Below are 21,778 nucleotides of genomic sequence, written 5' to 3' on the forward strand. Positions count from 1 at the left end.
GACAAACAAGATAAAGTTAGTAAGTAAAGGATATAGTATACTTAGGGATGTTTTGGCCACCAGTACTATTTAGAAAAAAGAAACTTAGGTTGGCAAGTCAATTTAAACAACTGGAAATAATAACAGTAGATGAAACTAAATTTTATAGGAAGCTTGTTATAATTTGTCATATGACGTTCACCAAAAAAATATTGTAATAATAAATCTACAATTTTGATCTGTAAAAGTGGAATGTTGTCTTTGAAGTAAAAATGCTGTTAAGGTTGAAAATTGTAGCAAGTAATGAAACCAAATATAGAACCATACCATTATTTTGTAACATTTTCACCAAGTACAGATAGTTTATTAATTCTGATTATTGAAATTGACATAAAATCCTTTAAACCTAGTAATGGTTCTGTGTTATAATCAACTTAATTAATTACAAATATGAAATTCTGATTGATTTTAATAGAAACAAATCAGAAAAAAAATCCCAAAAATTGGAGTTAGAGCACTCAAACAGCAAATACAGTACATTTGAACTGGGCATAAAACTTGACAAAATGGGAAAAAAATATATAAATGAGCAAAATGTCCCTGGAAAATTTTTAAAAGAGGTACACTGTGAACTTAAGGATTTCAAATCCAACAATATCAGTATTTCTGTCTCATTGACAACATTTGTTCCCATAGGTCAGCTCTAGAGTATCTTCTGATTGCATAGATAAAAGCACTCAAATCTCCTCCAAAAAGTAGCTAACTATTGCAGTCATCTAAAGACTATGAAAGTTATCAATGAACTAAATGATGGAATTGCAAAAAGTTTTCTTTAAAAAAATTGAATGATGAATTCGAATACTACTTACATTGAACTCAAAAATATAAAGTATTTAAGACTTTTCTTAATACACTATTGAGTGTGGGTCATGTCAGGTAAATATTTCATGGCAGTTATATACATTAGACCCTAGTAGTTTTATTAAATGAGAGATATGAAATAACTAAATAGGTTTACATACAAGATCATGAAAAACAGGCAAAAAAAAAAAATAAACATAAGAGTGATCTGATGACAATAGAGGAAAAAAAAACTCAAAATTTTCAAATGAAGGGAATATTCTCAGAACATATTATGCTATTACCTAGTGATAGGGATTAACAAGTGTATACCAAGCCAAATAACAAGCTATTTATAGCAACAAACTTTAATGACCTAATTACAAAAGGTCACCGGCAAAAAAATGAGATTCTTAGTATGAACACTTTAGATATACTCTTACATTTACCATAAAGAAACACATTTAGTTATAAATTTAAGGCCAATTCAAAACGTTAACATTAAAATGATATACAACAAAGTATTCTATATATAAAACTGAACAAACACACACACAAACACGCACACACACACACATCTTATTAACAAAAATAAATGAAGTATTTCAACAAATAATGCACACAACTCTTGAGCACTAATAGTTAACAGAGAGAGACAACAAAGAACTCAAATGGGTATAAATCAATTCAACATTGAATTTACAAGAGTACTTATATTATTATACTGATGTTTACAATGAATCTCAACAAGAAAACCCAACTTAAGAAAAAAAGAAAAATGATTCCAGTAAAAATATCTGCAAGATATCCTTACACATGTAATATATTGAGTAATTAATGAACATTCTAAAATATAATACATATAAATAAGGATCATTATATAATAGAACAGAACCACCTAATGATAACTAGCTGTGTTATATATCAATTCAATATTAAAAAAAAACTCTACATATTAACATAAAATATTTCTATTTCTGGCATTTTCTGAGCATCTAGAGAGTTAAATAAATACTATGAAAGACAAAAAGTTTGGCAGAAGTTAAAATATGGCAAATAATACAAGCTAATAATAAAATGTACTAATCTAGAACTAATGTAAACAATACATGTCATTTTTAATACATTAGCCAAGGTATAAGAGAGCAAAAATGATGTACGATAGATAATGTACTAATTGCTCATACAGACAATTAAATATGCTAATTGGTATTAATTTATAATTATATTTTTTTTCTATATTACTTTCCATGCAAAAATTTAGTGATTCCATTTGTTACTGATTACAGCCTATGTTGTCTTTGAAAGAAAAAATAAAAATAAAGAGTAACAGTTTTGGCAAAATGAGTACATACATACCATTCTATTTTGGTATTACATAATAAACAAAATAATAATAATAATATTTAATAAGCTTACAATAAATAAAATCAACACAACATACAACAGGTCCATATCTGTTAATCTACGGAACAGTAAATGTGGTATATTCTCCCTCAAGACTGTCACGTGTGGGAGTTTCTCCCTCATTGAGTGACGTGTGGTATATTCTCCCTCATTGACTGTCGTGTGTGGGAGTTTCTCCCTCATTGACTGTCATGTGTGGTATATTCTCCCTAATTGACTGTCATGTGTGGTATATTCTCCCTCATTGACTGTCATGTGTGGGAGTTTCTCCCTCATTGACTGTCATATGTGGTATATTCTCCCTCTTTGACTGTCATGTGTGGGAGATTCTCCCTCACTGACTGTCATACGTGGGTGATTTTTCACATAAAAGCAAATTTTTCACGTAAAAAATCAATTGTTTAGTGTTTAACAAAATATGTAGTAATTTTTATTATAAATATCCCACAAAATTTATATTTCTATGTGGGAGATTTTCAGTTTTTCATTGATTTTGTGGGAGGATTAACAGGTATGATGGTCTTCAATCAGAGCTAATTTTCTCAGAGAACAGAAATAATACATGCATTAATTCTAATGATTTATTTTGTACCTTATATCTCTATTATCATGTTTATCTCATGTAAGCCAATTATCTTTCATAAGTTTATTCTGGAATTGAAAAATGTTACAACAATTAACTTTTGTAATGACCTACTTCACACATGTCAACCACAAATAGTAACAGAATCATTTTCTTTTTATCAATAATGAAATCAGAATGTATTTTGTAATCAATGAGTATACCATTGTTTACATAAGTAGTAGAAATCCAATATTATTGTAGGGACTTAAGATGTACAAAACAAAACAATATATTCTGACATGTGACCATAAAATTTATTTTCTTGTTTATTGTTGATGTAAAATGTTTAAGGGTTACAACAGTTCTTGAACACATGTATAAAATTCAATGAGAAAAATAAGTCTATAAAAACAAAGTAACATCTAAAAACCACACTTGTAAGTATCATAAACAAAGAAAAGGACTTTTCTGACAACTTTATAATACTTCAACACTCATGACATTGAAAACATGGAAGATAAAAAGTTAACAAATATAGCATATCTTCTAAATTGCACATATCCATTAACTGTCAATGTATATAATCCTGTTCATCAGTTTTGTTCATATATAAATTGTTAACGAGAATCAACAAGTCAATTCTGTACACGGTGTATCAGACTGGTACTGAAGATGTTGTATGGGCCATATGAGACAATGTCTTAATATCGTACTGACTGGTAGAAGAATTACTTGATAGGACTTTTATCTTGTATTGTGGACTAGAACTAGACCAAGTTTAGGAGTCCAGAATAGACAAGCAGTCCAAAAGTCTGCAACAGATATAGATTCCAGAAACCCAGAACAGACAAGAAGTCTAGGAGTCCAAAAACTCACAACAGACATGGAGTCCATGAGTTCAGAAGTCCATGAACCCAGAACAGACATAGAGTCAGAGAGACCAGGATCATAAATTACAAGTAGTTGACTAAGCACACTAGAATCTACCAGTCTCTGTAAAATAAAATACCATTATTAGCTATATACCAAGTAGATAATAAACTGCCTGAAAGATGTTTGTGTTCTGTGCACAAATCATGTATTTTCACCAGTGATCATATTTTAAGTTATTCATACAAATCATGTATTTTCACCAGTGATCATATTTTAAGTTATTCGTACAAATCGTGTATTTTCACAGTGATCATATTTTCACTTTTTTCACAAAAAATAATAGTGATGTAGTCTTACTACAACGTTTATTGTGAATTGTCTGATTGAACCCACCTGATCCTAAAGGACCGGTTTTGTTGTGTATTACCCTATTCAACCCACCTGATCATAAAGGACTGTTTATTGTGATGTCCAATTAAACCCAACTGATCATAAAGGACTGTTTTTTTGTTTATTACCCAATTCAACCCATCTGATCATAAAGGGCTGTTTTTTGTGTATTACCCAATTTAACCCACCTGATCATAAAGGACTGTTTTTTTTGTGTATTACCCAATTTAACCCACCTGATCACAAAGGACTGTTTTGGTCTGAATAATCATCATCAGCATCACTCTCTTTCCTCAACCCTGTTGACCCTGAAGTCTCCACAATCTGAAAAAAAGTTTACCAGTGTTTTATCTACTATTGACACCATTTAATTCCAAGTTAATATGGCTTAAATATTAGTTTAAACATTTAATTGAAACATTAAAGAACATTAGTGTGCACACTAACAATACCTCAAAAGTACACATGTACACTCTTTCAAAAAATCCAGACCCTATTACAAGATAATAATTGGTCCCCTTTATAATATAAGACAGCTGGCTGGTTGGAAATATTGTACCAATATACAAAAATAAGGGAGACAGTTCTGCCGCAAAGAATTTCTGCCTAATTACCATTGTCAGCTGTCTTGGAAAACTTTACACTGCTGTCTTAACCAAAAGACTGAAAAAATACTCTGATATTTTCATGATCTTAAAAGACAATCATGTGGTTTTAGGGTAATCAAGGCAACCAAGATTGTAGTGGAAATCAACAGAATGTAATCCAGTCACAAGACCAGCCATGGCAAACAGACAAACACAACAAAGAACATAAATTAACCAAAATAATACAAAGTAAAGTAACAAAAGTAAATGAGCACTTCCGACCCCACTAAAAACAGAGCATGGACCAGGTGCACCAGTAGGGTAAGTGTCCTGTTTTCTAGAAACGCTTACCGCAAAAAAATTATCCCGTGCAATTATTGACTTTGAAAATGCAAGGCCAAATTATGTCTTACTGACCAGTGTAGCCTTTTGTGCTAACTGTAAGATACTGTAAATATATTAATTTTTGCTGTGTACATATTTTCACTACTACCGAGATGGACAGAAAATCATGAAAAAAATGTATCAGCAGAATGGAGTTTTAAACATTATATAACGATAATTATATTTTAAAACCCCATTAAATTAAGCTACTGCGAAAAATAACAAATTTACAGTAGTCAATGGGCATGCGTGGAGCATGCTCAATATACACTTCCACAAGGATAATTCTTATAATCTGTTCAAGCTCTACCTTGCGGAATTATATTTTGAGCATGCTTATCAACTTCGCACAAAAGGGACTGTTTGGAAATCTTGACATGAGAGTGCAAAAACTGTTAACTACAGACTTTATAAAAAGACTGTATGTTTTGAAGATTACTTTAAAACTCTAGATGAGAGTAAATCTTTACTACTATGTTGATTTAGAACAGTGAACCATAGATTACCCATAGAGACAGACCATTGGTAAAATAGAAGTGAGCAAATTTGTTTCAGTAATTAGTGAACCATAGATTACCCATAGAGACAGATCACTGGTAAAATAGAAGTGAGGAAATTTGTTTCGGTAATCAGTGAACCATAGATTACCCATAAAGACAGACCATTGGTAAAATAGAAGTGAGGAAATTTGTTTCAGTAATCAGTGAACCATAGATTACCCATAGACAGATCACTGGTAAAATAGAAGTGAGGAAATTTGTTTCGGTAATCAGTGAACCATAGATTACCCATAGAGACAGATCACTGGTAAAATAATAGCAAGGAAATTAGCTTCAGTAATCACTGTAACATAGGAATAAGGCTAAAAGTCTTCAAGGGTAAAAAGGAGTCACTCTAGAACTTCAATCCAATAAAAACTTAATGGATTTCTTCAAGCTGAAGAAGAATGGTCTTCACTTTTCTCAATCTCTGTTTTTTTTTTTTAGATATACCAAAATAAGTGGCTTACCACTATGTTAATTCATAGATATGGTAGCCATGTTTTTAATGGAGCAAAAATCTCAAGGTAATTTCTGTGCAGGATACCAAAATGACCACTCATATCAACTTTTATCAAAACATGTCAAGTATTTCGGAGATAAAGATGCTTCAATAAAAGTTTACTAGCAACGACATCAACTGACAACAACAATGAAGGCACCAAGTGATTGCTATAGCTCACATAGCCCTTTGTGTCAAGTAAGCTAAAATGCATACATATTAACCTTTTGGAACAATTCATATGGGAGATCCGCCCTAAACAGTGTCTCAGGTGAGATATTTTTATGTGAAAGCAAATTTATTAAGCAAAAATTCATTCATTTAGTATTTTTAACAGAAAAAATACTAATTTTGACCAAAAACCTCCACCAAATCTCACATTTTTCATTGATTTTGTGGGAGCCTCCACCTTAATGAGGGAGAGTTCACAGGTATGTAAAAAAGACATCTTTCAACTTTAGTAGATCTATAATTTTGAATATAGTATGGCATAAATTGGGAAATGAAAAATCTGAACAATATTTCATTATGCAGAATAAAAAATACAGAAGAAAACAAGTGCTTTTTTTTCCCAAAAAGTGTATTGCAGATGTTCAATTGGAAAGGTTATAAGAGTACACATGACCTTTGTGAGAGTAACTACCTGTCTCAAATATTCTTTACAATCATGTTTGGCTTGCATTAATAAATCAGCTTGACCTTTAAGCACCCTAATGTTCCATGCAAAGTTCTCCATTGCCTATAAAAGAAAAAAATGTATCTATATCATGTAACATTTGAAATTCAGTTTATAGAAATCGGAAGGCATTTACATCTCATACAAACTAATAAATCAAAATACATGGATGAGCTTACAATTATAACATGGCTCGCAGTAACATATATCCACAGTGATGTATAATAAATGATTGATTAGAAATAACCATCTGTGACATTTAATGCAGCAGTCTCTATATAGAGAAGATGTGATTCATTCTTGTCAGTAACTCACAAAAATCACTTCATTTCTTATTCAGTTATAAATCATATAAACAGTCTTGGAAGGTTTTCTGTACACGGAATCTCCTCTCCCATCGGCTGGAGTTTTATAAGGATTGGTATGTACACTGAATCTCCTCTCCCATCGGCTGGAGTTTTATAAGGATTGGTATGTACACTGAATCTCCTCTCCCATCGGCTGGAGTTTTACAAGGATTGGTATGTACACTGAATCTCCTCTCCCATCGGCTGGAGTTTTATAAGGATTGGTATGTACACTGAATCTCCTCTCCCATCGGCTGGAGTTTTACAAGGATTGGTATGTACACTGAATCTCCTCTCCCATCGGCTGGAGTTTTAGAAGGATTGGTATGTACACTGAATCTCCTCTCCCATCGGCTGGAGTTTTACAAGGATTGGTATGTACACTGAATCTTCTCTCCCATCGGCTGGAGTTTTACAAGGATTGGTATGAACACTGAATGTTCTCTACCACTGGCTGGAGTTTTATAAGGATTGGTATGTACACTGAATCTCCTCTACATTTGGCTGGAATTTTATAAGGATTGGTATGCACACTGAATGTTCTCTACCATTGGCTAGAGTTTTATAAGGATTGTTTCGATACACATATATACACAGAATATGTATAGGAGATCATGAAGAGCATTCATAAATGTCTCCTTTCCAGTATCGTTAATTGTGAATCAGTCACATTCAACTTAGTAACATATATAAAAAATGTTAAAAATTGAAAGAGCATTTTTGTTATGACTGACCTTAGTAATTTTTTTGCCTTTTAGCCCAGCATTTGTACACACATTCTCTAAATCTTCATGCCATTCTAATCCTGCCCTCTGAGAATGTATCAGCTTAAAATCAGAAAAAAAACACATGCCATTATATGAATGTCTGTTATAGCAAGAATAGATATGGTGAATATGTCAAAGAGACAACACTCCCACAGGAACAGTAGACTGTAACAGTTTAACTAAATTTGGTAATATTAAACTACACTTATACCAATGTTTGGTTGAAGTTTGTTAAAGAATGCATTACATATTTTATTAGCAAGTAAGGATGTATGAAATATTTACATGTATATAACAAAAGGGTTACTGCATTCATATTCGTGAACATTATCCCACACAGAGTAAAATATTGACCTCACAAGCTTGTGCAATATGATATCTATTCATGACAACATTAACCAATATAACTACAACAGTCCTTTATTATTATCCTTTGTAGTAGGTATAAGCTCAGGACAATAATCCTCAACATTATTGCAATAATTCACCAATAACAATCCTGAATATGGCAACGACATATTATTTTACAAATAACAATCCCCGAAATAGTGTAATGACACCAATAACAATCCCTGACAGGGTGTAATGACACAGATCACCTAACCAATAACAATCTACAATATTATTGCAGTGACACTGATTATCTAACCAATTAATATCCCCAATTTTATTGCATGACCTGTACTATCTAATCAGTAAAAATGTCTTCATTTCATTTAAAACAGTATACATACTCTTTCATATACACTATCAGCTTGCTCTATCAGATTCTTACATTCTGCTACAAGCTGTTAAAATACAAGAAATATTACTCAGAATTTTAGAAGGAGAGAACTCTACAATCATACAAAACAAAACCTGTCAAGGTAGTCAAGTTCCATTCAATACTTAATTCAAAATTGTGAAGCAGTTTTTTTTTTTATTTTGGCATTTTTCCTTAAGGGATTTTTTTTTAACGTAGAATGCACTACGTGTATGGGAGATAACTTACATCAATAATTTGTGCATATTCTTTGCACATTAAGTATTGTGAATTTTTGCTTGGTTTGATTTGTTATACTAAAATCTATCCTCCTCAAACAAACAATTTTCTTCTCTTTCAAGATAATTTTTACAAAGAAAGCATTAGAGAACATATGTTTCAAAGGGAGCAAATCCATACATTTTTACACAAAAGCACTACAAATTAAATATGTTATAAAAGATAACTATTGGTACACAGGATCATTGTTATTATTTTAATGCTTTAAGTGAACATTTAACACATGAAAATTTCATTACAATTAGGAAACCACCAAGTGCCACCCATCCTTATATATTTGTCTGATTTTTATATTGCACAGTGCTTAGTTAACTAACTCACTTGTTTTTCAGAACTCAAACTTTAGAATTTCTATCATCCAGTTTAAGCTCTCACTGCATTTTGCTTATATCGTATAGTAGCATGTACATTTAAGTAGCTAAATTATTTTTTTCTTGGGTTTGTTGTTACACTGGACATATTTTACAATTACCAATACATGCTGGAGTATGAAAGAACTAACCTCATCAAATGATATCAGAGCTTTCTTCAGAATGTCTGGAAGAGTACCTTGAGCTTCTAAACAGGGATACTGAAAACATGACAAGAAATTAAATGCAACTGAAAGAATTAAAGAACCTTAGTGAATACGCTCACATACCCCACACATCCCCATATTGCATACTCAAGTAAATTTGTTTGTAAGAGAAATACATGTAGAAGTTTGAAACTCCAGACTGGGATTTCTTTGCGTTTTATTTAATTCTAAGTAAATATCATCATAGCAGAACAAAATGTACACTTGACCTGTAACTTATCATGGTGAACTTATATACCAAAAATCATGTCAATACCTGCAAGTGTTTACAATAAACAAAACAGAAAATGGTTATTTCTTTGAATTATACTAAGTACACGGCCCGTAATTTCAATAAAAATCATCTGAGCAGAACGAAACGTAAGCTTGACCTATAACTTATCATGGAGAACTTATATACCAAAAATCGTCAATACCTGCAAGCATTTAAAATAGACAAAACAGAAAACAGTTATTTCTTTGAATTATGCTAAGTACAAGGCCTGTAATTTTGGTAAAAATCATCTGAGCAGAACGAAATGTAAGCTTGACCTGTAACTTATCATGGGGAACTTATATACCAAAAATCATAATCTGCATAACTGATATCTGCAAATGCTTCAAACAAAAGTGTGGAAAACTGACGGGTCAAAAACATTATACCCTCCACAAATTTGTTACGTGGGGTATAAACAAACACTAAAAAACTGCTTTTTAAAATGTACAAATAACTTCAGAGATTAATTGGAATATTTTTAGTATGGTGCAATAATGATTTGAATACTTGACAAAATAGTTTCCCCCTACAGTTTATATCAACTGACATAGGTACGAATTTTAATAATTATGTATTTTTGATTCAAGAAATGAATTCTGAAAAAAAATTAAAACTTTGTATAATGATAGGAAGATATAAGATGCTGTGCTATATAGGCACTGAAAACTTAAGTATTTATGTTCATAATGCTTACCTCTCCTTTGATTACCAGGTTTAAGGAGGCCTGCTCTGATGAATTTGATACTCTAGTGGCCAGTAGACGGATACACTGTTTTATGTTTGCAATGGGAGATAACCCACAGATTTCTTTGAACTCAGCCAGAGCCAGCTGTACGGAGTCGCGTAAATCTGTACCATCTCTAAGAGGCTGTATTGCTACCTAAAAACAATGAAAACATGAATCTATGTTTCAACAAGTAATTAAGGGAACAAAGACAAGGAAAAGGACACACACAACAAACAATATCATATCAATAAAATAACAGATACAAAAAAAAAAAACAGAAATGAGCAACCTGCCTTTTTTTTTTTTTTTTTAGAAACATCATCTGAGTTGCTCATGAAATGTCAACTCTGGGTGGACAAAAAAAAAAAGGAAAGGTATGAAACAGTTATAAGAACTCTAGTAAGACATAAACGATCTGTGTGGTTTAGGCAAACTCTGGCATAATGAATTTCATCAATGGGAATGGAAAAAAAACTGCCAATAACACAAGATAATTATCCTATTTCATATCACAGCAATCAGAGCATTCAAAAACAAGTTCATACCTTTAATGAGTCCTTCAGGATGACTTAAATTATTAATTATACATTAATTGGTGATTTAAACTCTAACGTCAGATATTCTTTCAGGACTTGAATCAAAATTAGGAAAAGAAGAATGTTTTATTTCCTTAAAAATATTACAGACTTATAACAAACCTTGAACGTTTCATCAATACTTTTGACACCAACAGATTTCATACTGGTGTAATCTTTCTTCCTCTTTGTTTTCTTCACGGACATCCCTCTCCTATGAGATTTCTACAATAACATGAGATGTAAACATTAAATAGAGATATTTGGGACTTAGCTTCAGCAGCACTCTGTGTATGCAGGAGGTCAAAATAAAGATATTAGGGACGGAGCTTCAGCAGCACTCTGTGTATGCAGGAGGTCAAAATAAAGATATTAGGGACGGAGCTTCAGCAGCACTCTGTGCATGCAGGAGGTCTGAATATTGCAAAAAAAAAAAAACATACCAAAGTGCCAGCAGTAAGATGAAATCTAAACAAATTACCTAAATAAGAACATATGAAACAGAGACGATCAACATATACAATGTAGCGAAATTAAAACAAGGGGCTCCAAGGAGTCTGAATCGAATCGCTCACCTGGTTGAAATTTGTCCTTCAAGGGCAATAAATTTAAGAAGTTGTCCAACAATTTGAACTCAAGAAGACTTTGGTAGGACTTATCATAAGGACCATTTCAGCAATTGAAAGTTTATTTATATCTATCATAGTTTTCATGATATTGTCTTTTTTCATCTTTCAAAGGCAATAACTCTTACAAGGATTTGTCTGACAACTTTTAAACCTGAAGACTTTTGTAGTCCTAATAATAAGGATCATTTCAGCTATTGAAAGAATTTGGCTGACCCTAACGGTTTTGCAGATATACGCAAATAACTTCTGTCGGACCCTATGTTCTATTTTTAGTAACGGCCGGCATGTTTTTTGATGGATCTTAAATCACCAAATCAGTTCTATGGAATATACCCCAGGGAACATTTGTACTGAGTTTGGTTTCAATTGGTAAAGTAGTGTCAGAGGAGAAATTTTTTGAAAAAAAATAACATTAAAAATAGCAAAAAAACATTGAAGAAGGGCAATTACTCCAACATGGCATAACAGATTAAAATGAAAATTTGACAAGATAGATCTCATCATGTTGAACACTTTTACCACCATGTCAGAATTTGGCTAAACCTAATGGTTTTGGAGATATATGGGAAAAACTACTCTCTGACCCATATGTTTTATTTTTAGTAATGGTGGCCATGTTTCTCAATGGATCAAAAATCCCCACATCAGTTTTATGTATGGTTCATCATGCTGAACAATTTTGCCCTTGTTATCATAATTGGTGTGATGGAAGATTGTATTTACATGTGCTTAATTACAACTAATACACAGTGATGGTATCTATGGTCTCTGACCCTAACAAAAGTATGGGTTCAGCTGATTACAATCTGCCTTTCTCCTTATGTAACCAGTGATATTTGACAGCAACAGGTTTCTGTTTATTCACCATTATTTTCAAACTGCTAATTAACTATGGTATTAAGTTCATTCTTGATCTTTTTGATACTCCAGTTAATACTTTCTTTTTGCTGTTTGAAAATCCTGGCAATCCTTTCTAATGAGACTGACAGTAATGTAATGGGACGATGAAACAAGTTCATATATCCATGATTCTTGTCCAATAAATCACAACATGAAGCTGCATGCCTTGCTGTGCTAGGTATACCCCCATTCATACATGAAGTTGATATCAAACATAGTCAAAATTCTATTACAACACATGTCCCATGTATATTAAGGCACACACCAAAATCTAAATTAAATCCAACTGGGAACGGAGATAATTGGGCTGAAATTCAGACAGACCATTATACAACTCGCTCATTGAATGGGGATATAATAAGTCAACGATCTGTCATTTTTCCAGGCATCGGATTTCCCCAACATGATTTCACATGTTATTTTGTCTTAATAGCAGGTAAGCTAGGGTTTCTGTTTCTGTAAACATCTCATTATATATTAATTTTTAATAGATTTAATTAAGTATTGATTTCATAAAAAAAACAGGTGCACCACACACATATACACAGAGTACTTCACAGTTCATATGTTGGTAAAGATTCTAAGAAATAATAATATTAGACAGACCCTATGTCCATTCATTAAGATAGCATAATCAACATTAAGTTGTATATGTAATGCTAGGTATAAACCTTCTCGTAAAAGAGAAACAGAAAGATGATACAAATGTATCCAAAACTGCTTACAATATATGGTCCATCTAAATAAAGCCATATGCTAAATTTGAAACTGATTGGTAATCAAGATAACTGTGACAAAATAAAGCATCCAATACTTAGCCATAAGCCCCCTGTTGCCAGAAAAAAGTGAAAAAGTTAAATAACTCCAGCAAAATTTGTCAAAACAAAATGGTACCACAATATGATCAGCTACAAACAGTAACTAACAATCTTTCGTAAAATTTGAACAAAATCTGTCAAGTGGTTTTCGAGAAGTTGTGTCCACAAGTGTGTCTGGACAGACAGTGGTATTTTTATGTTCCCTTCCGCATAACATTGGGGGATAGAAAAAAAAGGTGGGGTAGTTTTGAAAAAAGCTAACAAAATCACTGGCTTTTTTAATCATATCAGAAGTGTGTACTGTATAATATTTCTACTTTATATCAATCAAGGAACAATACAACAGAAATGTAGGAAATAGTTCTAAAATATCAGAAATGAATGTAAGAACATATTGCTTAATAAACTTACCCCTCCCCCTCTTTTGTTGGTAATAGCTACATGTACAAACAATGAACAATTTTCTATTGGTTCTCCACCAGCGGATAGAATATTTATATGTCTGTAACCTGTAATATATAGAGATATAATGTACTTAAGTTTAGAAAGACCATCATCAGGACATTGTAAGAGTTAAAGTTATCTGACCTACTGAATTTTTTATTTTCAGTTATTGGAAACAATAATAATTTTCATTTCGAAAATTGATACAAACAACTGGGAATGAGTCAACAGTATGTTTTCTTTATTTTATTTTATTTTTTTTTTGTCTGTGTCATCACTGAAGTCAAATTCTTCAAGATATAGTCTGCTTTTGTCATCAAAATGGCTAGTTATCTCTGCTCAAGTGCCAAGTTCCATAGGCTGTTACAAAGAGCCCCTGAGCACTATAGACCAAGTTCTTTGGTCAGTGTTAGGACTTGTTAAGGTTAACTTCACGACTGTATATCAAGGCTTTTACATGCTGAATATTATATGTCAAAATCTGTATCACAAGTAGTATCAACATGAGGCTCCTATATCATCCCAAGGAAACCCGCCTGTTAGGTGATATAGATTGCGGGTTGATACAACATGTGATACAGATTATGACATGTCATGTTTGTTATATCATATATTTTAACTATACTTCAAGTATGTTCTGCGAAGGGTTGCAATATAGGTCTGGGAGCATGATATAGGATATGCGTTAAAGGTTTATCGATATAGGGTTTAAACAGTAACTTATAATGCATATAAAAACTTCATCATGTGTATAAATATCCTGTAAAATATTTTAGATGTAGTTCAAAAACTGTACAAGGAGATAGCCGGACAAGCCATATAGCCCTATTTCTGAGTAAAATGACTAAGTGTAACTATCACCAATTTCAGTAATATTTCACGAAAATCAAATTTCTTTGGCCCTGCACAACTTAATCATGTGTAGAAATATCCTGTAAAATAATTCAGATGTAGTTCAAAAACTGTACAAGGAGATAGCCTGACCAGTCATGATCCATATATTTCTGAGCAAAATGACTAGGTGTTACGATCACCAATTTCCATAATATTTCATGAAAATCAAAATCCTTAGGCCCTGCACACCTCCATCATGTGTAGAAATATCCTGTAAAATATTTTAGAGGTAGTTCAAAAACTGTACGAGGAGATAGCTGGACAAGCCATGATCATGTGTAATCCGGACGGACAAACAGTTTGTCGCGGGGGCATAAAAAGATATACTTTAAGCTAAATATATGATATAACAAGACCATACATGTCACACTTGGGCACACTATAGAATGTTACATAAAACTATTCCTCCCAGAAAAAAAATATTCCACTTACCAGTTTGCATACATTCAAAAGGAACTGTGTACTGGCCAATGAATTCATCACCAATATAATCATCATCTAATACAGCTATTCTGACTAGTGCTAGGTCTGGCAAGTTTATCTGGAACTCAAAACTCTCATCAAATATTGGATTTATACCTATAAATATACCAAACAGCATAAACAAACTATGAAAATGATATGACAAAAAGAATCAGTTTACTTATTGCCCTAAAAATTGTACCCCTGTACCTTGACATATTTCTGGAAAATAGTCCCACAGACAATTAACTTATAATTGACACAAAATTAAATTCTGCACAGTGAGATTAAAACAGTTATTTGATAAATGTAGACAACATTATAAAGCAATGGTTATTTCTGTTTTCTAACTCAGCATCTGATCCTATGTTTATAGTAGCTCATTTAACTGAAGTTTTCTGTGTGTGCCAAATATTGGTTCTGTCACTAAGAGTGGTCCTAATGGGGGTTTTCATTGATATGACATAAGAGTGGTCCTAATGGGGGTTTTCATCGATATGACATAAGAGTGGTCCTACCGGGGGTTTTCATCGATATGACATAAGAGTGGTCCTACCGGGGGTTTTCATCGATATGACATAAGAGTGGTCCTACCGGGGGTTTTCATCGATATGACATAAGTGTGGTCCTAACGGGGGTTTTCATCGATATGACATAAGTGTGGTCCTAACGGGGGTTTTCATCGATATGACATAAGAGTGGTCCTAAGGGGGGTTTTCATCGATATGACATAAGAGTGGTCCTAAGGGGGGTTTTCATCGATATGACATAAGAGTGGTCCTAAGGGGGGTTTTCATCGATATGACATAAGAGTGGTCCTAACGGGGGTTTTCATCGATATGACATAAGAGTGGTCCTAACGGGGGTTTTCATCGATATGACATAAGAGTGGTCCTAACGGGGGTTTTCATCGATATGACATAAGAGTGGTCCTAACGAGGGTTTTCATCGATATGACATAAGAGTGGTCCTAAGGGGGGTTTTCATCGATATGACATAAGAGTGGTCCTAACGGGGGTTTTCATCGATATGACATAAGAGTGGTCCTAACGGGGGTTTTCATCGATATGACATAAGAGTGGTCCTAACGGGGGTTTTCATCGATATGACATAAGAGTAGTCCTAACGGGGGTTTTCATCGATATGACACAAGAGTGGTCCTAATGGGGGTTTTCACTGATATGACATAAGAGTGGTCCTAACAGTGACATAAGAGTGGTCCTAATGGGGGTTTTCATTGATATGACATAAGAGTGGTCCTAATGGGGGTTTTCATTGATTTGACATAAGAGTGGTCCTAATGGGGGTTTTCATTGATATGACATAAGAGTGGTCCTAATGGGGGTTTTCATTGATTTGACATAAGAGTGGTCCTAATGGGGATTTTCATTGATTTGACATAAGAGTGGTCCTAATGGGGGTTTTCATTGATATGACATAAGAGTGGTCCTAATGGGGGTTTTCATTGATATGACATAAGAGTGGTCCTACCAGTGGTTTTCTTTGATATGACATAAGAGTGGTCCTAACAGTGGTTTTCATTGATATGACATAAGAGTGGTCCTAATGGGGGTTTTCATTGATATGACATAAGAGTGGTCCTAACAGTGGTTTTCATTGATATGATATAAGAGTGGTCATAACAGTGGTTTTCATTGATATGACATAAGAGTGGTCCTAACGAGGGTTTTCATTGATATGACATAAGAGTGGTCCTAACAGTGGTTTTCATTGATATGACATAAGAGTGGTCCTAACGAGGGTTTTCACTGATATGACATAAGAGTGGTCCTAACAGTGGTTTTCATTGATATGACATAAGAGTGGTCCTAACGAGGGTTTTCACTGATATGACATAAGAGGGGTCCTAATGGGGGTTTTCATTGATTACATTACTAACCATTATGAGGGACTGTTTTTGTTCTTTCCTCAGCACAATCAGCAGGTATACCAAATATCTCTACTGTAACATAAGGATCCGTAACATCTCCTCGAGATCCTGATCCCTTAGGTTTGGGGAAGTGCTGACCACTAATAACCTATTAAAACATAACTGTAATAGTAAAAACAGGTCAAAGTTTACACTCTCTTTATGAAGAACTTTTAATTTCTTTTTAGTTTTGTTTTGGTTTCAGCTATCTTATCCCTGTAAATATCCCAACTCATAAATATATTCAGTGTCTAACCTACATCTGCACTCAAACAAGGAAAAAAAACAAGTTATAGACCTCAGTGAAGATTGTTTACACTGTACAACAAAAAGAAGGCTTAAATCATATGAAGGCAAATTCCAGTTTTTTTTTGTTGGTTTATTCTGTTTTTTTGTTAACTCAATCACAGAAATCACAAATTACCTTCATGTGAAGTATCTGAGGAGAGACACCAGGTATTACATCTTTAGTATTGGCACTGAAGTAAGCTATTTCTTCCCTCATTATTGCTGGTTTGAGGACATAGCCACATCCACCATTCTTACTAAAGAAACCATTGTATAAATCCATCATTAGTCCAGGTGTTTGGTAGTTTAAGGCCACTGAAATTAAACAATGTACAAGTTTTTATCATCAGATGTACAATATATTTAATAAATTATAAGGTAGACAGCCTTCAGTGACAAGGTAGTCATCAGGCTAACTATGTATAAAGTGTGGCAAATGAAGAAAAAAATGCAGGTACTTTATTGCATTATCCAAGTATTTATACCTCATAACCTTTAGAAATAACCATTGAAGTGTTTGTAAAGTTTGCCTTGGAAAAATTACTGGGAAATTTTCCTGCACTTATTATCTATGTAAACAATAAAAAATACCTATGTCACAGATGCTTCAGAATTAATTCACACAGCTTTTTGGTTGTTTTCTAGATGTATTGAACATTGTTGCGGCAAAAAAGACCAACTTGATATAAGTGATGCGCCATCCATTGCTTGATTATTACACAGAATGGTACTTAAGCATTTAAATTGCTGAAAGTCATGCTGTTAGTTTGGGAACAGAAAAAACTCTCAGTTTTTGTTGTTTTTCATCCACTATCCTTATATAGTAATAGTCATAACTCCCAAATATAATCCAAGTCTGAGAGGTAAAGAACTTTGTGGAACAAGATTATAGAGAAACATATGTTTATACTTGAATTACACAGTAAAACTGAATGAAAAACATGTTTTTGGCCCCTTATTTCATAACGGTTAGAAACATCAAAAATCAATACTATCTTAGTTTTTGTAATTAGAAACCTTGTAAAATTTCAACTAAATTAACTCACTAGTATCAAGTAATCGTATGAAAACCAAGTGTCTATGGATGACAGAGCTGTATCATTATACAACCACAAAATTTTTAAAACAATATCTGAAAGCCCATGGTAACATATTTTACATTCTATACACTAAATAAAAACTAACCCATCTGACATCCACAATTCCACAGGTCCTGAGGATTATAGTTACTAGAATCAACTCTCATTCCATTTGGATAGATGCGGGACAGGAATTTCTTATTGTGGTTTACAAACTCCTCAGGACATGCCATTGCCAGCTTTAGTGCTGTAGACTCGCTAAATGAACACATTTCCCAATATTTTTCTGCCAAACAATAACATTGATACATTACTTCAATTATTGCCATTGAGTTTGATAAGTATACTGATAGCTTGTTTTTATGGGAAGTACCAGTAAAATTCTTTTCTCTTTCTTTTTCCAAGATGTACTATTTTTTAGAACTTTTGAATAAAAGACTGCTGATATTTATATCATAATGCAAGTTAATCACATCATAATTTTTTTCTGTTTAAAATTTTAATGGCTGATATTAAACAGTTTTAATGAATATAAAATTATCAGTAGTGTGAATAATTTGTTGTATTGTCTCATGGGCTTTCCCTGATTTACTCCATAGTTTTCATATTGTTTTTATTTTGTGTTGTGAAAAGTGACAATAAATTTCATTATAACAACATAAAAATACATTGTATAATAAAAGTAAATAATTGTCATTTTGTGATTTTTTTCCTAGTTGATAGATAGTTTCTGATGCAGTGAGAGAAAAAGTCATTCCTAGATGCCTTTGTTACAATTTGTAATAGAATCATTGGTCATTCTCAGTGGTTATTTTACTTGATCAAGAAAGACATTGCCATAAGATAATCAATTATTATCTATAAATATTATTTTAATGGGCCATTCAGTGAAAATAGAAAATGATGATATCAAACAAAGATATATCTACATGTTTACAGTTGCTGCATTGATGATTCATTGCAGTTGTGTATCCCAAAGAGACAAAAAATACAATTTAACAATATATCCTAACTTTTGTTGACTTGATACAATGCAATAACGACTTCATCAAATATTAATCTGTATTGTCTCAGAAAGGCGTGAAATATGCAGAATTCAATACTAAAATAGAACTCCCACAAGGCATAAATCATACTGATAAACTCACTTTCTATTCTCCTTGAAATACTTAATTGAGCCAGTAAAATACAGAATGGTCATTTGTAAGGCAGAAATTGTTTTACTTATGACTGCAAACTGTATGTATGAACACTTCTTTTACAAGAACATTGCCTTGAAACAAACTGATGTTCGTAATTAAAATTACTTTTACACTAAATCAATGTCAGATTAATTAATGAAGAGATTCTCAAAACTTGAACAAGGTAAAGACGGCACCAGAAAATGGTTCTTGCCAATTAGAAACCAAATATACTCAGTATATTGTGGGCAATCATTTGTTTGTGGACCAGTGATGTATTTTATTGTTTACTGTGTAATTTATTTGTGGTGGATTAATATTTTATTTTTGGTCCAGTGATATATTTTTTATTGTTCATTATTTCTTAATTTGTTAGTGCCCCAGTGATTCTTTTTTTTTTATTGTTCATTATGTAACTTGTTTGTGGTCCAGTGATAATTATTTTATTGTGTATTTTGTTATTTGTTTTGATTGCTTATCAACAATTTAATTTGATTTGAAACAAACTTTCTGATGGGTTGGTTCTGTCTGAGGTTACTTTGTGTAACTTAGTATAACTAGGTTTGGTACTATGAAATCATTAACATTGATTAGTCCACACTCCACGATTCAATAATGCATAATAAAATTTTGTTCACGAACCATTTAATGTTATTAAAATTTGCACTATCCCGCGTTAGAAATAAAAATTATAAAGAATGTTTTTAATGTTTGAACACCTGATTTGGGCCAGTTTACAGTTTATAAATGTTAATTGCCATAAACCAGTTACTTATATAACCTGTTCAAAATTGGAAACATTCCTTAATTGTAATTTAAAAATAGCATAAAAAATAAAGAGCTGTGCTTTGAGTGCATGATACGCCCACTGCCCTTTTAACTTGTCTTTATGCTTTTAATGAATTTATATGATCAACTAGAAATACTGTGAGCCCTGTCAAATACACTCCCCCCACCCCCAAAAACAGTAAATAAAAAATGTAAAAAACTTGCCACTATCATAACACATGGTCCGTTTTCAATGATTTTTCAACAAATAAATTTCTATGGACATTTCAGCCTTTTTTTAAAGGGTAAAACTTCATAACATGGAAATGTAAAATTTGACATTTATACAAATTGGAAGGGAGCTTACTTCAATAGATAAGAACAATTCAACAAAGTTTCATAAAAGTTAGTGAAAGTGTTTCTGAGTTGTTGTGCAAAAACCTGAAAATCCCCCTTTTTTTAAGTATAAATATTCATAACACGGAATTGATAAATTTGAAATTTATAAAAATCTAAATGGAGCTTATGTCAACAGATATGAACAATTCACCAAAGTTAAATAAAAGTTGGTGAGTGTTTTTGAGCTATAGTACGAGGTGTTGACAACAGACGGATGGACAGAAAATGGTATACCACAATATGTCCCGTTTTAGACGGGCGTATAAAAGTTAAAAAAAAGACAGTAACTCCAACATGGCTTAACAGAATTACATGAAAATTTGACCACAGATAAATCCCATCATGCATTACACCTTTTACAGATATAATATTGCTGAACCTAATGGTTCAGGAGATTCATGTGAAAAACTCCATCATGCCGAACACTTTTTCCTGTTAAAGTTTTCCTAAACCTAATGATTCAATTTCCAGTAAAGACAAACATTTTTTTCCATGGATCAAAAGTCCCAACCTTTGAATTCTAGGTAGAATAATTTAAGGAACATTCAAACCAAGTTTACTTCTTATTGATTCAGTAGTGTCAGAAGAGAAGATTTATATAAAATTGTTAATGACAATGGACAACATCTATGGACACCAAGTGATTGCAATAGCTCACATAGGTGAGGTCAAAAGTTAAAAAGTGATGTATGGCTACTTACGACTATGTTGAGATATTTGGAAGTCTTTAAATCTTTTGGACACACAATAATTAACTAAATCTGACAATTCTTTAGCTAGTTTATGCTTTTTCAATGATCCTTCCTGTAAAATAAAAAGTAAATCACAGTACTAACTAATTACTACCTCAATAACAGCTAACAAGCAATTTGAGACTTTTGCATGACAATACAAAGTCTACTGGCAGAACAAAAATCTCTTTGAGAAAACAGAATGCAAATTTCATGAATAAT

General features: G+C 32.6%; 1 protein-coding gene across 1 annotated transcript in view; it reads right to left on the reverse strand.

Annotated features, from left to right (window-relative positions):
* Nucleotides 1–2,958: 2,958 nt before the first annotated feature.
* The window catches only part of LOC148608881 (inactive phospholipase C-like protein 2), an 86,344-nt gene continuing 67,524 nt past the window's right edge, over nt 2,959–21,778 (reverse strand). The window contains exons 14-27 of the mRNA XM_088542455.1: nt 21,527–21,629; nt 18,584–18,763; nt 17,535–17,713; nt 17,081–17,219; nt 15,151–15,297; nt 13,792–13,889; nt 11,157–11,258; nt 10,426–10,611; nt 9,401–9,469; nt 8,591–8,644; nt 7,824–7,916; nt 6,710–6,805; nt 4,291–4,378; nt 2,959–3,784 (exon numbers count right to left, since the gene is read on the reverse strand). Coding sequence (XP_088398581.1) covers nt 4,295–4,378; nt 6,710–6,805; nt 7,824–7,916; nt 8,591–8,644; nt 9,401–9,469; nt 10,426–10,611; nt 11,157–11,258; nt 13,792–13,889; nt 15,151–15,297; nt 17,081–17,219; nt 17,535–17,713; nt 18,584–18,763; nt 21,527–21,629 — 1,530 coding nt within the window. The 3' untranslated portion in view covers nt 2,959–3,784; nt 4,291–4,294. The remainder of the gene's footprint in view (nt 3,785–4,290; nt 4,379–6,709; nt 6,806–7,823; nt 7,917–8,590; nt 8,645–9,400; nt 9,470–10,425; nt 10,612–11,156; nt 11,259–13,791; nt 13,890–15,150; nt 15,298–17,080; nt 17,220–17,534; nt 17,714–18,583; nt 18,764–21,526; nt 21,630–21,778) is intronic.

Source organism: Perna viridis, chromosome 8, assembly GCF_037379345.1.
Source record: "Perna viridis isolate PV_CMFRI_1.1 ecotype Kerala chromosome 8, ASM3737934v1, whole genome shotgun sequence".
NCBI classification, from domain to species: domain Eukaryota; kingdom Metazoa; phylum Mollusca; class Bivalvia; order Mytilida; family Mytilidae; genus Perna; species Perna viridis.